The 19,295-nt window shown below is 39.0% G+C and overlaps 1 protein-coding gene across 2 annotated transcripts in view; it reads right to left on the bottom strand.

Moving 5' to 3' along the window:
- Positions 1-2,202: 2,202 nt before the first annotated feature.
- LOC140201498 (son of sevenless homolog 1) overlaps positions 2,203-19,295 on the bottom strand; it is a 208,225-nt gene continuing 191,132 nt past the window's right edge. The window contains exons 20-23 of one of the 2 annotated variants that reach the window (XM_072265691.1): positions 9,566-9,845; positions 8,117-8,161; positions 7,303-7,424; positions 2,203-6,812 (exon numbers count right to left, since the gene is read on the bottom strand). In XM_072265691.1, the coding sequence (XP_072121792.1) occupies positions 6,321-6,812; positions 7,303-7,424; positions 8,117-8,161; positions 9,566-9,845 (939 nt within the window). In that variant the 3' untranslated portion in view covers positions 2,203-6,320. The remainder of the gene's footprint in view (positions 6,813-7,302; positions 7,425-8,116; positions 8,162-9,565; positions 9,846-19,295) is intronic. The other variant, XM_072265692.1, reaches the window with a different exon arrangement.

The raw sequence follows: 19,295 nt of genomic DNA on the forward strand, positions 1-19,295 counted from the left end.
CACTTATTAGAAAAACAAGACTTTTATCGATATTTACAGATGTGACAGTATGTTAATAGGACGGTTAAAAATGTAACCAAGGCAGCTACATGTTTGATAGAGCTATTTAGAAAAGCGTATAATTCAGACAACAGTAGTAGAATAATTTCAGGCGTGTATAAGGCTTTGTCAAATCTTAAAACACATTCAACTTCATACATTAAAACAAAATGGGAGAAGGAAGGAGGGATAATAATATCTGAGGAAGACTGGACAATAATATGGAGGTATCGGTGGAAGTGTACCAGCTCACAGAAATGGAGGGAGTTCGGGTGGAAAAACTTTTTAAGATATTTTATTACACCCTGTCAGAAATCCCATTATGATAGTAACCTCCCTATTTGCTGGAGAAATTGTGGAAATCAAAATGCAAAGCATTATCATATTTTCTGGGAATGCCCCATTATCAAAGACTATTGGATTGGGATATACAATGCCCTACAAGACATCTTTAAATGTGAAATACCCTTAGGAAGTAAGACCATATATTTTGGGTATATACCTCAAGAATGGTTGAAAAGAGACAAACATTTAATGAATGTACTGCTGGTGGCTGGTAAAAAGACCCTTACCAGGAAATGGTTGTCACAGGAGAGCCCAACTTTAAATGTATGGATGGAAATTACAATGGACATTTACAAAATGGAGAAGATAACAGTATCTGTTAGTCAAAAGTTGGAACAATTTGATTCATACTGGGAAAAATGGTTTAACTACAACACATAGGCCTGATTTTATTCTCACAAGTCAATGAATATGTTGTAAAAAAAAAGATCACTCCCTACCTTGTACAGTTTTCTTCTTTTGATTGTTCTTTCTTTCCTCTCGTGTATACAGTACCTCAGATAAATACTGTAGATTTGTGACAAATATGACTATATAATATATGTACACTATCTGAAATACATCTCATGGAAATGTTTGTTTGATGATGAACTTCAAAAAAAAATAAATTACAAAAAAAAAACAAAACTTAGGTTCAAATTTATGCAGGCAGCCTTAAGAAGCCTAAAGGTGACAAGAACAAGACCGTGGTTCTCCTCCAGTAAGTTGCAAACTCATAATCAAGAATTGTTTGGCACTCCATTATGTTTCTGATAATGACAGGGTTGTTGTTAGACTATTGTAGCATTGTCAGTAAATGTAATGTTACTTAATGTTAATGGTCATGTCTTGGCAAGGGGTGCTCACCGTTCTGATTTTGTTTTCTCTCTTTGCACATTTTTGTAGGCAAGCCCCAATAAGATTTACTAACATCGCTCATGCTATCATTGTAGTCCTCCTTTACTTTGGTCTACGTTATATTTCATAAGCTTTAACTACTCTCGTATTGAAAATTACTGCATTTGCAGTGTCTGATTTCTTCAGGTTTTAATTGTCCATAGAGGTGAAGCTGGTTTCTGTTATGTGCTGAGCAGTGTCCACAATGCTCTGCAGATTCCAGCAGTCATGGGCAGAGCTGCTGCTGTACCAAGCTGTGTTGCTACAGATAGGATGCGTTCTATGTTGCATTGGGAAAAAATGGGTGAAGGTCAAAGGCCAAATTTTTTTGTTGCCTGAGAAAGTAGAGGTGATGGCAAGCTTTCTTGGCCGTGGCACCAAAGTGAGTAGATGAAGACAGGCTAATGTTTACTCCTTGAATCTTGAAATTCACAGCCTTCTTGACTTCAGCACCATTGATGTGGACAAGAGCATGTGCACCCCCCACTTCTAGAGTCAAGACTGGCTCTTTTATTTTACTGACATTGAGTGAAAAGTTGTCATGACAAATAAACACAATAGGAAAATAAGAATCTGATTTGCAAAAAATGTACATGAAGTGTAAACTATATTTTTTCTAATAATTGTCAATTAGGTTAAAATATGGTTCAATACCCTGTGCATTTAACCTGTTTGATTTGATTGGTTTTTTTTGGTCTTTTAGAAAATAAAAATTAAAGAAAAATTAAAGAAAATTAAAGTGAAATTGAGGCTTATTTTTAAAATTTCAGGTATATCAAATTTGGTTTGATGTCCTTGAAACATTTGAACATTTTCAATGGATGCAAGTTAGAATCAATTTTGCATGCTGAATTTAATACACTATTTTAGATATTTTAAAGCTTTTTGATATACTACAACTCAACATCTAAACTTATTAATAAAAAAACAAAAACACTAATAAAATGATTCAAAGACTTTTAATATACAGTTTTTTAAAATATAAATTAAAAGGAAACAGAACATTTGACACCTGGAAATTTAACATAACCATTTAAAAAGAATAAAACCCAATTACACACAACAATTAGGCAACTGCAAAAACTCCCATTGCAAAAGATTCTAGGATTTACATACCAGTTGAAAAAAAGACTCAAGATTTCTTTAAAAATAATTGCCCCAAGAAAGAAACAAAACATCCTGGTTTAACACATTAAAAATACATCAGTCCAATACACTTTGGATGAGAGTTCATAAGGCAAAATCTATTTTATTTTTGTTGTGAATATATTCCTTGGCTTCCATTTCTTAAGTCAAACATTGCTTAGCCATCATATACTTGCTCTCATTCTTTCTGACTACCTCTCAGTGTAATCAATACAAGGAAAAATATATCAATTATTATACTTAAATACAAAATGAATACTGTTATTCCTAACAGAGAATACTAAATACTACAGACAAGGTTAAAGTACACAGGTCATATTAGATGTGCCAGAAAGATTATCGCTTTGTTCTTAAATCTGGTCAACTTTATCTAATCTTTACACATAATTGAAGCTGCAAATAACCATGCCATTGAAACAAGTTACATATATACAATAAATTTTACCACCAGTATGTACATTTTACATTTGTAGAAAGGCTTATTTTCTTTGCACCTGTTTGGAAATACAAACCCCAACTCAGTTCAAAAATAAAAAGATTAAGCTCAGAAGGTCAGAAAAGAAAATTGAGATGTAATAAAAAAGGCACATTTGGCAGCTACTAAAACTGACGTGCGCCCGACACAAACAGTACAGTGCGCATTAATACACATTCAGTCACAGGTTAATTGACTTCATTTAAACCAAAGCAAATCACTCAGGCTGAAACAGGTTTTGTCTGATGCATCAAGGATCACCAGCCTTGTTGCAGTAATTTGCTGCAATATTTTCTTCTACGAAGGAAGGCTCATTCAGTTTATTATCCCCCAACAGGAACATCGAGCAGCAGATAACTGAAGATGAGGTACAGATCAACTATGATGTAGCTCTATGGTGGAATGTGCTCAAGGGGGTGAATGTTCCTATCTTTTACAAAATATATTTTGAAAAATTAATACATTTATCAGGAGACACTGCAACTTTTGCAAACCTACAGAGTTGGCCATTCTTTTTGTAAAAAAAATCCTATGTATTTCTATCCCTGCCTTGTGGTCATCAAATATAAAATTTTAAAGAATTATAGAGTATAGAAAAATTATAAACAAACAGTTTTGTTAAAACAAATAAGAATTTAACTTAACAGTCTTTTACTGCATTCAGTGACATGTAATAAATGTAACTTTGATAATTATCTATATAAGATATACAGAAAGGGAAAGTGTCTCATTTGTCACCTGCAGTTGAGATAACAGCTATGGATTCTAGCTTGTAGTGAGTTAAGCCTTCACCATATTTTTCACAAGTGCTTTCTCTCATTTGCCTAACCACAACCAATTGATATTAATCATAAAAACTGAACTACACATTGGTAATAGTGTTTTCCAACTGGTATGTAACCCTGAAAATGAAAGCAACTGATATGCAATTTTTCACTGCTCATACTTTTTTTCATTAGAGTTTCCCTTTGAATGCTTTTACAATTATTCCCCAAGTTTTGCTTTCCCGTGCACTCACTGCCTTTCACAGTGGGATCATTATTAAAATGAAAACAGCATGCATATTATTCTCAAGTGGTTAAGGTGTGCTGCTTGATTTAAAAGATCCAAAAAGCATTCTTCAGGGTAAAGAAAAAAAAATCAACTAGTGAAAAGATAGAACTAATCAATATGCAGAGGTTTTCTGAATGACATTGGCATTTATGAAACTAAAAATATTTTACATCCAAAACTACCGGATTAATGGGCTTAAGTATAAATCTTTCATTATTCAGCATTAATGTTTTGTTAACAAGCTGACAATGATTCAGTAGTTTATAACCTGTTTAGCTCATGACTCAAAATTGTGTGTATATCAAATCTGTGGCAAATTTCATTTTGCATTTTATACCCACACCTTTGGCAGCCCTTCAGCATTTTACCAATTTACAGAATCAATGAAAACACCACAAACTGAACTTTTGTTCAAAAACAGTTTTATTTAATGCCAATTAAGCCTTTTATTCAGGGCTATATACTGAAAATACCCATAACAGTTTAGATTTGGCAGCCCTATCAATATCAATTGGTTAACTGAACAAAAAGTAGCCACTGGCATATCTAAGTGCTTAAAAAGGTCTGCTGAAATTATAGCATGTTTATGTTGTTTGCCTGTCCCATATATGCTGAAATATTTGCGTAAAGCATAATAACCTACAATATGAAATCTATTTAAGTACAGTATATTTAAGTTTAGGTGAATTTATTTATTGTAGAGGCAATAAACTGATTTATTTAAAAATTAGCATGCATTAGGTGTGTTTATTCAGACCACAATGTAAGACACTGGAATGAAGCTTGAAGAGTAACCCAGATCATAACATCATTACTTTTTGATCAATAATAACATTTGGTTTCTATTTGGATCTACATTTGTAAATACCACAGTTCAGGATGAGGCTTGCTATTAAGTCCTATGCTCCACCCACCATTGCTTGAATAAAATAAAATAGTTTCCATCTTAAACATCCTGCATTCCTTTTTTTGACCCCTATGCAATTGCTGTAATATCAATGAGAGTTATTTGAGGCTGTGTGAGATGAACAGCACACAACTGTAGCAGAAATTAGTTACCATCTTTCATGGGACAGTAGGATATGTTTTAAATAGAAATGTAGTTGATTTGAAAACGAGAACAGGTAATTCCGACTAATTTATGAAAAAAATGGTGTTTTGAAAATGTTAAATGATAAGCCTACAGGAATTTTTTTAAGGCAAAGATGATGATTTCAGTAAAGACTGAAAGAACACATTCTACTTATCATAGAGGATATAGAATCAAGCCAAGAACAGCCACTACAATATTAAATCATGTGGTTATCAGTACAAAGCTTTCTTATGCACTACAGTGTGTCATATTTATTACTCTTATCACAGGTAATTACTCTACAATCCAATTTACATTAAACAGTATAAGCTACTTCAACAGCATCTTGCCTCTAAAAAAACTCAGGGTATTTTGTTCACTTATACAGAGTGTATATAATTCTGTTCCAGCATCAACCTCCTTTACCTTATGTATCGTATAACTCAAGCTGGTGCAAGGTATGGGAACATTTGGCAATCTGAATAAATAATTTATATTTATCATAGCCAATTATCTGGTTGAATCTTATGAAATAATCCAGTCTGCCATATAATTTCAGAAACTGCAGTGATGTTATGAAATGGGGTTGTCACTTGACTTAAGTCAGTAATTGCAAATTTAAGAGAATAATATGTCCGAGCCCACTGAAAACGTAAATGTAGAAATGATTAGTTTCCACATTTTACTGCATTGGGTAAAATTCACTTTCCTTTGTTTAATGGAGATAGGTGCTACATTCTCATTGAAGGATTTTTCTGGTCTGACTTGTTCTTGGATCACTTTCACAAAGAATGTGCTTCTTTGGTGTAGCAGGTACCCATATTTCAAGAAGTTTTATAGTTACCACTCTGCAGAGCTAGTATTTCCTCAATATTCTAGGTACCAAAAATGCATTTTCAGAAATGAAACAAGGCATGATTATGTGAAACATCAATCCTGTGTTTTAAGTTGAAGGTGCAAGCCACTTTATCCTCAAAGAAATGTCTTGTTGACCAGTTGATATCAATGGTCGACCTTCATTGTTGATACAACTTTATTACTGGTATAACAACCCCACAACGGCATTCTCAGTTACTGGCAAAGTCAACATGGTTCAGTTTTTACATGTAACTATCCAAATTGTTCTTCACTGCCTAAATGCAAACAGAGAAGGCAAATAGATGGAGACTCCAGTCTCTGCCACAATCCAAGCTTTAACTGTATTCCTATAGCTGAGACATTTAGATTCCACCCATCTCATAAACTCCCTCTGCCTCATGCTGCATCCTCTGCAGTTTCCATGAGTTTGTAGTGTTTAATGTAGATATTTTATAGCTAAGAAGAATGGGCATTTTCCAGCAGAGGTGGTCCATCCCGATGGAACGAAGGATGTGTGTGCTCCCTTTTATAGGTTTTTGGTGGAAGCTTTGGAATTGTTTGAGATGTGGAGCTCTGTCTTGGTGGAACAGGTGGTCCTGCTGCAATGCCAATGTCTTCTTGTGGCAAAGGAGGAGATGGCAATTGTCTGCGGGTTCCAAGTGGTGAGGGCATCTGAGGAGGTGGTGGAGTAAAAGGAGTAGGTGAATTAGGGAAGAAAGTGTTGGGCAGTTCAGTTTTTCTACCCATTGGAGGAGGTTGCAAAGGCAAAGGTGAGACTGTAAATACATCTGGTGTTCGTACGGGCTCTCGAGGTGGCAAGCTGGGAGGACTGTCAGGAGGTTCTGAAATCGATGACCTCTCAGACAATGGATATCGAGGTGAGTAAACCTTAGCTGTGGGTTGTCGAGGTGGTATAGCAGGTGGGCTGTCCAAATGTTTTGACTTGATCTGAAATAGAGAAGTATGCACATTAGTGACTGATTAGCCTTGTGAATCATACCATTTCCAAAATCATTAATCTTTCAGAAGCCATTAAAGCATGAAATCCAGAGCAACTCTTTACTGCTATATGAAAGGATAGCTACATTATTAAAGTGTCTTATTTTGGTCAAGATGTAAAAGTAAGGCCCTGTCTGGTGTACTGATAAAATACTATAGATGTATTACAAAGAATTCTCAGTGTAGGGACCAAGATTCTTCCTTCAACCAACAACATGAAGAACAATTATACTCTATTCATGTATTTGTGTGGGTTTGCACTATGTGAAATATTACTGCAGCATGTGTCTACAAATGACTGGTATTCAAAATAATCCATTGGCAGAGAACACCTTTTAAATATCTAGAGTGCATAAAAACATTATAAAAGTTATGATACACAGGCAATATTTCACACAATACCATAGATTATATTGAAGTAATATTTTAGTTTGCTCACCTTAGATGGGGATGATTCTGTTGGAGCTGATTCAGGTCGTCTACGTGGTGGAATAGGAGGAGGCATGTGTGTTTCATCAGCAGTTTTATTGCAACTCATTATTGAAGAGATTGATTGTGATCCTGTGATTAAATAAAAACAATTCAGCTTTGCTAACACTAGAATTCATTCAAATAATATTTACATTACAGGCTTTGTAGGATCAACCACTGGCAAAATTCAAAGAGGACATTCATCGTCAAGTGTGTGCATGCATTGAATTGTGCAACTTGGATCATGAATTCCAATACTGAACTGCAGAGGGTAAAAGCAGTTACAAACATGCAAATTTATGGTTAACTTTCAGTAATATCTGCAATAAAATAAGGCATTAAAAGCATTAGTAAAAGCTCTGACCCGGGTTCTCAGATAGGCTGATTATAATGTACCAATGAAAAGGTTACATGTATTACAATCTAAAACCGAAATGCTATATCTACAAGTTATAAGTTACTTCAGTAATATATTTCTTTTTACTTAAAATTAAATGGTAAAATGAAAAATCCAACTTCAAAATGTTCACCATAATCTATATATGATTAACTTTAAATTACAATGCCTTAAAATTTGTTCTGTTTGAATACCAAACTGGTGAAAAAATCCAGATGCATATGAAATAAAGGCATGAAGGAAGGCGAACATTTTCAATGTTCCAGCATGCATGCTGTCATCTATGTTAAAACAAAGCTGCTTTTTAGCATAAAAGACAGTGCATGATCAGCTTTAAAAAGCCGTGCTGTATATTAAATATGCAACATTAAAGCCCAATACTAACTTGTGCCATGGGCCAGTGAAACGGGGGAAAATATGGTATCACTGCCTGTGGAAGAAAATAGAGAAAATCTAAGGAAGGAACCAAGCTAAACAGATTTATTGAATTTTACCATTTGTAGATGTCAGTTATGTGCTTTTTATGTCTTCTGATACGTAGATTTGGTAGTGTAATAATTTGCTATGGACAGTATAATGACACAAATAAACTTAATGTTTAATACTGGCACACCTTAGCACTAAAAATATACATAACACAAATACTCTGCCCCTTAGGTTCAAAGGAAGAAATCAAAGTTGATGACAATGTTTCTCACCCTTTATATTCCACCTTGCCTGAACAGAGGAGCATTTTCAATAAAAGACTAAGCTAATTGCGCTGTTCCAAAGAACGTTACATGAGGTCATTCTTACCCTCGGCCATTAGGCTCTATAATGAGTCAACCTATAGTTGAGGAAGTGATGACCCCCCTCCTGTTAGACTGTTATTAACCTGTTTACCACACCCTGCTATCGCAGACTCCCTGTGCAATAGTACAATTCTTACTCTATCATCTTACCAGTGTGAACTTGTAAATCTTGTACATCTTATTTTTAAGGTAACTTTTTAAAATTCTTTCTTACTTCTCTTCTAATATGTGTATATCTGTGCACTTGTAATGCTACTGTGACACTAATTTCCTTTGGGATCAATAAAGTATCTATCTATAAATTAGGTCATCACAAAGAATTTAGATACATTTTAAGTGAATTTCAAAATGATTTGAGAGATTACTTGTCTTTTCTTTCACTAATGCAATCATATACCTAATACCTATTAAAGAAATATTGATATAAAAATAGTACTCATTGCTATGAATGCTTATGCTTAGATTGGTGAATTTGAGAAATGTGTGATAAAAATGTGTGCACTCTACAAATGTGTCACAAATATAAAAGTAGTGCTGCCTCTCCAAAAATATTTGCCATGTTTACTCAGTGAACTGCCATAACTTGGGCATATGACCTTAAAAAACAATTTTAAAAGGGTGCTTTGCAGATTGAATCCATAGATAACCTTGCTTTCTCAATGAACATAAACCAGTAAAATAATTGCTCTCCTTCCTATAACAAGCTTAGATTACAGTACTTCCTGATGTGGCTGAATGAAACAATTACCTGTTTTGATGCTCACAAATTTATCAGGTCATTTCACACAGAGAAGGTTTTGGTAATATGTGAAAAAACAACACCTTTGCTTCAGATGGTTTTCAACTCTAGCTTGCATATTAACCTACTCCATTTCCCAGCTCAAAGCATGCAAGTAGTAACATATAAATTAAGGAAGCAGTTTCTAAATATTTATGACTAAATAACAAACAAAACTTAAAGGCCAATGATATTACTGTTGAATTAAAGCCTACTTTTAGGAACTTTATTTTGAGGTTTAAAAGTGATAAAATTAACAGCATACTTGAATTGAAAGGACTAGCTGGATCAGAGTCCCCAAATACACTGCAGACATCTGTTGAGCTGGATGCTGCTGAAGCAGGGGGTGGTGTCAGAGGTGTACGCGGAGAGTTTGGTGCTGATGCTGCACTTTCAGTCTCATTTTCTGTGATGCGGCTGTAACTGATTTTACGTGGTTCCTGCAGTAGTGGTGTAGGATGCCCACGCAAGGTTCCTGATCCTGGATGCCGAGGGTTAGATGGCCGGACACCAGGAGACTTCAGTGTGTAGTTAAACCTCTTTGCCTAAAATACAGTTCAATTGAAAGAAGCTAAGTTGAGTCACGTCCACAATGGAAAATTTTAATGGGTTATGTAGATCATCAATACAGTAGGGATAAAGAACTTTAAAGTAAAATGATACAAGATAATTCAAATGAAATATTTTCTAATGGATTTATCTCTGAATTTTACTGAAGTCTGTAACTCAAGCCAGAAGGCTTGCACAACACAAGTTCAATCCTGTCTCTCTGATTTTCTACCTTAATGAATTATAGAAAAGTTAGTGATTATATTTAGCTTTGTAGTATTACAGTATCTGATATTATCTGCATCAGTGATCTTTTTAATGTCCCATGCAAACTAAGAATGGGAATAAGGTAAAAACAATTTAGCAAATTTAAGAAGCCAGGTACAGAAGATCTCTACAGAGTAGTGGCCAAACAGCGATCGTGATTGACTGGCAAGAACAAATTAAAATAAAGCAGAAGCAAGCGGAGTGGCCATCGTTGGAGAGAACAGTGTTACAGAGTTAACTTGAGGCTTCAGTGCGGAGAGGCTTGTGTGAGAGAGGGCACAAAAAGCTGTCACCAAGTTTTTCTCTCCAGTTTATTTGTTGTTTTCCTCTTTATATTTGCACAGTTATAACAGTAGGGATGCAAGGCAGGGTAGTTGAATGCTGCAGCATCTAATACTCTGCATTAAGGAACTGGTGCTGGAATTGCATGAACTCTGGATCATTTGTGAGGCCGATCGGGTGATAGATATGACACAGAGAAGTACTTAAAATCAAGGCACAGGATACAGGAGACTGGTGACAGTCAGGAAGAGGAAAGGGGTTAAACAGCCTGTGCACAGTACTCCCGTGGCTAGCCCCCTCAACAACAGGTACACCACTTTGAATACTGTTGTGGGGGATGACCTAGCAGAGGAAAGTCACAGCATTTAGGTCTCCAGCACAGAGTCTGGCTCTGTGACTCAGAAGGGAAAGGGGGGGGGGGGTGCAGATTGGAAGAAGAGGTGAGCTGTGGTGATAGGGAACTCGTTAGGGGAACTGAAAGGAGGTTCTGTGGACAAGATCGAGATTCCTGGATGGTATGTTGCCTCCAGGGTGCCAGGATCCAGGACATCTTGGATCGAGTCCTCACTATTCTTAAGTGGGAGAGTGAGCAGCCAGAGGTTGTGATCCATATAGGTACCAATGACGTAGGTAGGAAGAGCGACAAGGTTCTGCAAAGTGAGTTCAGGGAAGTATGTGTTAAGTTAGATGGGAAGATCATACAGTTTAACATGTGGCTAAAGAGTTGGTGTAGGAGGGAGGGCATCAAATGTTTGGATCATTGGACTCTCTTCCAGGGAAGGTGGGACCTGTACATTTACACCTGAACGGGAGGGGGATGGGAACCAGGGTGCCAGAACAGATAGCGGAGAGGTTGTGGAGGCAGATGTTAAGACCTCAAAGTGAGGTCTTAAGGTTGAGCATGGTGCGACTAATATTCTAAGCTCAGAATCAGGTTTATTATCACTGGCATGTGACGTGAAATTTGTTAACTTAGCAGCAGCAGTTCAATGCAATACATAATCTAGCAGAGAGAGAGAAAAAAAATAAAATAAAACATAATAATAAGTAAACAAGTAAACCAATTACATATATTGAATAGATTATTAAAAATGTGCAGAAACAGAAATACTGTATATTAAAAAAAAGTGAGGTAGTGTCCAAAGCTTCAAAGTCTATTTAGGAACTGGATGGCAGAGGGGAAGAAGTTGTTCCAGAATCGCTGAGTGTGTGCCTTCAGGCTTCTGTACCTCCTGTCTGATGGTAACAGTAAGAAAAAAGCATGTCCTGGGTGCTGGAGGTCCTTAATAATGGACACTGCCTTTCTGAGACACTGCTCATTGAAGATGTCCTTGGTACTTTGTAGGATAGATGGAGCTAACTAAATTTACAACCCTCTGCAGCTTCTTTCAGTCCTGTGCAGTAGCAACCACCGCCCCCCCCATACCAGACAGTGATGCAGCCTGTCAGAATGCTCACCATGGTACAATTATAGAAGTTTTTGAGTGTATTTGTTGACATGCCAAATCGCTTCAAACTCCTAATAAAGTATAGCCGCTGTCTTGCCTCCTTTATGACTACATCAATATGCTGGCACCAGGTTAGATCCTCAGAGATCTTGACGCCTAGGAACTTGAAGCTGCTCACTCTCTCCACTTCTGATTCCTGTTTGAGGATTGGTACGTGTTCCTTTGTCTTACTCTTCCTGAAGTCCACAATCAGCTCTTTCGTCTGACTGATGTTGAGTGCCAAGTTGTTGCTGTGGCACCACTCCACTAGTTGGCATATCTCACTTACGTCCTCTCATCACCACCTGAGATTCTACCAGCAATGGTTGTATTGTCAGCAAATTTGCAGATGGTATTTGAGGTATGCCTAACCACACAGTCGTGTATACAGAGGATAGAGCAGTGGGCTAAGCACGCGCCCCTGAGGTGCGCCAGTGTTGATCGTCAGTGAAGAGGATATGTTATCACCAATCCGCACAGACTGTGGTCTTCCGGTTAGGAAGTCGAGAATCCAACTACAGAGAGAGGTTCAGAGGCCCAGGTTCTGCAACTTCTCAATCAAGATTGTGGGAGTGATGGTATTAAATGCTGAGCTATAGTCGATGAACAGCATCCTGACATAGGTGCTTGTGTTGTCTAGGTGGTCTAAAGCTGTATGAAGAGCCATGAAGATTTCGTCTGCTGTTGACCTATTGTTACGATAGGCAAACTGCAATGGGTCCATGTCCTTGCTGAGGCAGGAGTTCAGTCTAGTCATAACCAACCTCTCAAAGCATTTCATCACTGTCGATGTGAGTGCTACCGGGCGATAGTCGTTTAGGCAGCCCACATTATTCTTCTTTAGCACAGGTATAATTGTTGCTTTTTTGAAGCAAGTGGGAACTTCTGCTCGTAGCAGTGAGAGGTTTCAATGTAAGTAGTATTGTAGGAAAGACAGATGAGCTCAGGGCATGGATCAAAACATGGAATGATGATATTGCAGCCATTAGTGAGACTTGGTTGCAGGAGGGACAGGATTGGAAGCTCAATATTCTTGGGGCTTCCATTGTTTTAGGCTCGACAGAGTTGGGGGGGGGGGTGATGATGTTACTAGTCAGGGAAAATGACATGACTGTGCTCAATCAAGACAACCTGGAAAACTCATCTAGTGAGGCTTTATGGGTGGAACTGAGGAATAAGAAAGATATCACACACAAAATGCTGAAGGAGCTCAGCAGACCAGGCAGCGTCTATGGAAAAGAGTAAACAGTTGACACTTCATTAAGACTGGAATAAAAAGATCAGAAGTTAGAGCAAGGTGAGGGGAGCAGAGGAAGAAATACTAATGAGATGTCCTCCTTCTTCAAAGAAAGGGGCTTTCCATCCTCCACCATCAACGCTGCCCTCATCTGCAACTCTTCCACTGTGCACACATCTGTCCTTACCCCATCAGGGATAGGCATAATTCTCCGTAACCTCTGCCGTTTCCAATGGGATCCCACCCTTCCCCTACTTTCTGCAGGGATCGCTCCTTACACAACTCTCTTGTCCATTCATCCCTCCCCACTGATCTCACACCTGGTACTTATCCTTGCAAATGGAACAAGTGCCATACCTGCCACTACACCTCTCACCTTTCAGGGCCCCAAACAGTCCTTCCAGGTGAGTTGACACTTCACCTGTGAGTCTGTTGCAGTCATCTATTGTATCCAATCCTCCTGATGTGGCCCCCTGTATATCGGTGAGACCCAGTGCAGACTGGGAGACCGCTTCACCGAACACCTACACTCTGTCCTCCAGAAAAAGCGGGATCTCCATGTGGCCACCCATTTCAATTCTACGTCTCATTCCTATTCAGACATGTCAAGAGTCCATGGCCTCCTCTACTGCTGCAAAGAGGTCACACGCAGGTTGGAGGAGCAACAGCTTGTATTCCCTCTGGGTAGCCTCCAGCTTGATGGCATGAACACTGATTTCTCGAACTTCTGGTAAATGCCCTCCAACCTTCACCATTCCTGTTTCCCTTTCTCACCTTATCTCCTTAGCTGCCCATCACCTCGCTCTGGTGCTCCTCCCCCTTCCCTTTCTTCCATGGTCTTCTAACTTTGCCCATCAGATTCCCCCTTCTCCTTATTCTTTCACCTATCAACGTCCCAGCCCTTTACTTCATCTCTCCCCCACTCCTGATTTCACCTATTGCATACCAACTTGTACTTCTTCCTCTGCTCCCCACACCCTCTTGCTCTAACTTCTCATCTTTTTTCCTCAGTCCTGATAAAGGGTTTCAGCCTGAAACGTCAACTGTTTCCTCTTTTCCACAGATACTGCCTGGCCTACTGAGTTCCTCCGGCATTTCAGTGTGTTGCTTCGATTTCCAGTGTCTGCAGATTTTCTCATCTTTGTGCTCATAAGAAAGGTATGACCACATTAATGGGGCTATATTATAGACCATCCAACAGTCTGCGGGATTTAGAGGAACAAACTTTTAGAAATTGCACACTGTTGCAAGATATACAAGACTGTTGTAGTTGATGATCTTAACTTTTCACATATTGACAGACTCCCATACAGTAAAAGGACCAGATGGGATAGAGTTTGTCAAATATGTTTAGGGAGATTTCCTTAATTGGTACACAGAAGTCCCAAAGACAGAGTGCGCGATACTTTATTTGCCACTAGGGAATGAGACAAGGCAGGCAATAGGAGTTTTTGTAGGGGAATTCTTTGCATCTAGTGATCATAATGCCATTAGTTTCAAATTAAACACGGAAAAAGATAGGTCTTGTCCGCTGGTTGAGATTCTAAATTGGGGAAAGGCCAATTTTGATGGTATCGGAAAGGATCTGGCAAGTGTGGATTGGGACAGGTTGTTTTCAGGCAAAGCTGTGCTTGGTTAGTGGGACCCTTTCAAAAGTGAAATTTTGAGAGTACAAAGCTTGTATGTGCTTGTCAGAGTAAAAGGTAAAGATAACAAGTGTAGGGAACCTTGGTATGCAAGAGATATTGAGGCTCTGGTTAAGAAAAAGGTGGTGCATAGCAGATAGGAACAATTGAGGTACTTATAGAGTATTAGAAATGCAAGAGAACATTTAAGAAAGAAGTCAGGAGGGCTAAAAGGCAGCATGAGGTTCCCCTAGTAGACAAGATGAAGGAGAATCCAAAGGGCTTCTACAGATATATTAAGAGCAAAAGGAATGCAAGGGACAAAATTAGTCCTCTGGAAGATCAGGATGGTAATCTATGCATGGAGCCAAAAGAGATGGGGAGATCTTAAGTGGATTTTTTTGTATCTGTATTGACTCAGGAGACAGACACGGCACCTATAGAAATGAGGCAGCAGAGAGGTCATGGATCCTGTACAGATTACGGTGGAGGAGGTGTTTGCCATCTTGAGGCAATTAGGGTGGATAAATCCCCAAGGCCTGACAAGATGTTTCCTTGGACCCTCTAGCAGAGAAGTGATGAAATTACTGGGGCTCTAGCAGAGATATTTAAATCATCCTTAGCGACAGGTGAAGTACCAGAGGATTGGAGGATAACTAATGTTGTTCTGTTGCTTAAGAAAGGCTCTAAAAATAAACCAGGAAATTATAGGCCAGTGAGTCTGACATCAGTAGTGAGAAACTTATTGCAAGGTATTCTAAAGGACCAGATATATGAGTACTTGGATAGACATGGACCGATTAGGGTTAGTCAGCATGGCTTTGTGCGCAGTAGGCTATGCCTAACCTATCTTGCAGTTTTTTTTGAGGAAGTTACCAGGAAATTTGATGAAGGCAGTGGATGTCATCAACAGGGACTTTAGCAAGACATTTAAGATGAGGTAGTCAATTGGATTAGACATTGGCTTTGTGAGGAGAAGCCAGAGAGTGGTAGTAGATGATTAACTCTGACTGGAGGCATGTGATATGTGGAATGCCAAGGGGATTGGTGCTGGGTCTGCCGTTGTTCATCATTTATATCAACAATCTGGATCAATGTTCTCTCTAAGGTGTTTGCCATGCACACATCTTTAGCTACCAGCGCACAAAGAATTAGTATTTTGAGGATGGACTTTAGGACCAGGGGTAGCCAGGGAGCTCAGGAACTGCTGCCCATGGCTGCTACTGAATCCGCAGTATTTCTGTTCTGCTAACAGATGCCGTTAACGCATTAAAATTAATGGATCGATAATTCTCAAATCGTGTTATTTCATTCTCTGCAAATTTATACTTACACTGACTTTCTACTGATTCAGGACTCGGCAGCAGCCACAGGTTCCTGAGCTCCCCGGCTCCCCCAGGTCCTAAAGTCCATCATGACGCAAAACCTTTGTGCAATTCCTTTGTGCGATAGTAGCAAAAGATGTGTATGCGTGTGCACACCTTACAGGGAACATTGATCTGGATAATAATATGGTTAACTGGATCAGCAAATTTCCAGCTGATACCAAGACTAGGGGTGTAGTAGACAGCAAGGAAGACTATCAGAGGTTGCAATGGGATCTGGGCCAGCAGGAAAATCGACTGAAAAATGGCAGATGGAATTTAATGCAGATAAGTGCGAGGTATTTCACTTTGGTAGGACCAACCTGGGTAGTCTTACACAGTGAACAGTAGGGCACTGAAGAGTGTGGTAGAACAAAGGGATCTGAGAATACAGGTCCATAATTCACTGAAAGGGGTGTCACAGGTAGATAGGATCATAAAGAAAGCTTTTGGCACATTGGCCTTCATAAATCACATATTGAGTACAGGAGATGGAATGTTATGTTGAAGTTGTATAAGACATTGGTGAGACCCAATATAGAGTACTGTGTTCAGTTTTGGTCACTGACCTACAGGAAAGATGTAAAAAAGGTTGAAAGAGTACAGAGAAAATCTCCAAGGATATTGCCAGAACTGGAGGACCTGAGTTGTAAGGAAAGATTGAATAGGTTAGAATTTTATACCTTGGAATGTTGAAGATTGAAGGGAGATTTGGTAGTGACATACAAAATTATGAGGGGGTATAGATGGGGTAAATGCAAGCAGGCTTTTTTCCACTGAGGTTGGGTGGGGCTACAACCAGAGGTCATGGCTTAAGTGTGAAATGTGAAACTTTAAGGGGAACACGAGGGGAAACTTCTTCACTTGGAGGGTCATGAGCGTGTGGAACGAGCTGCCAACGCAAGTGGTGCATGCATGCTCAATTTCAATGTTTAAGAGAAGTTTGGATAGGTACATGGATGGCAGGGGTATGGAGGGATATGGGCCAGGGGCAGGTTAATGAGAGTAGGCAATTTAAATGGTTCAGCATGGTCTAGATATGCCAAAGGGCCCGTCTCTATGACAGACTGTACTTTTCTATGATTCTGTTACTTAATTTCTAGATAACTTGAGCACAAATTAAAGTTTATCACAGACTTTATCACCAAATGCTTTGAGGATTGTGTACCAAAGAGAATAATCTGTGTGTTCCCCAAGCTAAAATGACAGATGAATCAGGTGATTCACTCCCTGTTGAAGCCTAGCTCTACAGCATTCAAATCAGTTGATCCCGATCTTTACAAGAAATCAAGACATGACCTCTGAAAAGCTAAAAGAGATGTTAAGAGACAGTACCAGTCCAAAATAGAGCCTCAGAGCAGACATCAGTTGTGGCACGACTTGCATGCTCTATTGAGCTACAAAGGAAAATTGGGCAGCATTGCTGACAATAGCACATCCCTTCCCAATGAATTTAATCCATTCTATGCACTTTTTGACAAGGGAACTGGTATGTCATTACCCATCTTGACAGCCTTCAGTGCACCTGAACTCACAATCACCTTTGCAGTCATCAGATTACTTTTCTGGAGAGTTAACCTGTGGAAAGCATCTGGCCTGGATGGTATCCCTGGCCGTGTCCTTAGATCCTGTGCAGATCATCTGGCTGACATACAATGTCCAATTCACAAGAAATCAAAAGTCTCTTTTCAGATGCCAATTATTACAAACTTCCGGGCAGCCTACAAGCCGTTTAAATTTTGCAGCTACTCAAGCTGTGATTTTATAGGTAGTTTCTGTGGCTCTGTCTGTGAAGCTTTGATGTCAATTTCCTTTGGAGATGCTTTGTAGGCAGGTTGATGGAAACAAATAAGGCAGATTACATCGTGGTCAGTCAAGCCCATGTTGATAACTCAGAAATGTGGATAATATGGTAAATTGAATTGACTTTATTTCTTACATCCTTCACAAACATGAGGAGCAAAAATCTTTACCATCTAAATGTGCAATCAAAGTAATTTATAATAAATAGAACAGTCAATGTAACATAGAAATACACTCAACTCTGCGTGAGTTAATTATTCTGATGGCCTGATGGATGAAGCTGTCCCAGAGCCTGTTGGTCCTGGCTTTTATGCTGCACTACCATTTCCCGATGGTAGCACCTGGAATACATTGTGGTTGAGGGGACCTGCGTCCCCAATGATCCTTCAGGCCCTTCTTGCACACCTGTCTTTGTAAATGTCCTGAATCATGGGAAGTTCACAACTACAGATGCACTGGGCTTTACGCACCACTCTCTGCAGGATCCTGCAATTAAGGGAGGTCCTCGGTGACATGGATGCCGAGAAACTTTAAGCTGTTTACCCTCTCAACCCCAGATCCATTGATGTCAATAGGGGTTAGTATTGTCACATGTATTGAGGTAGAGTGAAAAACTGTAACAGGATGCAGAATAATCTGTACAGTTACAGAGAAATGGCACTACAGACAGACAGCAAGGTGCAAGGCCACAACAGGGTAGATTGTTTGGTCAAGAGACCTCCTTATACTAGGGGACTGTTCAATGGTCTTATAACGTGAAGGATAGAAGCTGTCATTGAGCCTGGTGGTACGTGCTTACAAGTAATGGGAGAACTGAGCTGCAGTATGAAATTTGTTCAGATTACATACTATAACAGCATTTGGATTAGAGGGATAGGGGATAGAGAAAGGTGCTGCTTGCCCTGACAACTTGCACTTGTTCCTCTGATTAAATAGGGTATTGTTATGACAGGACAGTGCTCCAAGCATTTTGTCAAGAGAAGGATTCTTTTAATGCGACTGTTCCAGAATTGCATCCCTTCCCAATCTGGTAGGGAAGATCAGTTTGTCTGAGATGTAAACAAGGATTTTTTAAGGTCTGAATAGAAGTTCTTGTTGGACTATTCTGAAACTTCCAGGGTTAGAGTTAATTGTTCTGATCACTGTAGCAAGATGGATACATGTTACAGTGAGCTGAAGGATTATGCAGCATTCACCAGTTCTGCACTGGGAGATGCTGAAACAGCAGGCTAGCTTACTCTTGATGGCTAAGCTCACTGAAGCCCTCATGGTTCTTCTTCTGGTTTGCCATTTCAGAAAATGAACCCACCACTTTGTTCTTTACACTAGCCACCTTCAGACCATTATTCCTCACCCATCTAGAGGCACAAAGAATGTGATT

This window comes from Mobula birostris, chromosome 8 (genome assembly GCF_030028105.1).
Source record: "Mobula birostris isolate sMobBir1 chromosome 8, sMobBir1.hap1, whole genome shotgun sequence".
Classification (NCBI taxonomy): domain Eukaryota; kingdom Metazoa; phylum Chordata; class Chondrichthyes; order Myliobatiformes; family Myliobatidae; genus Mobula; species Mobula birostris.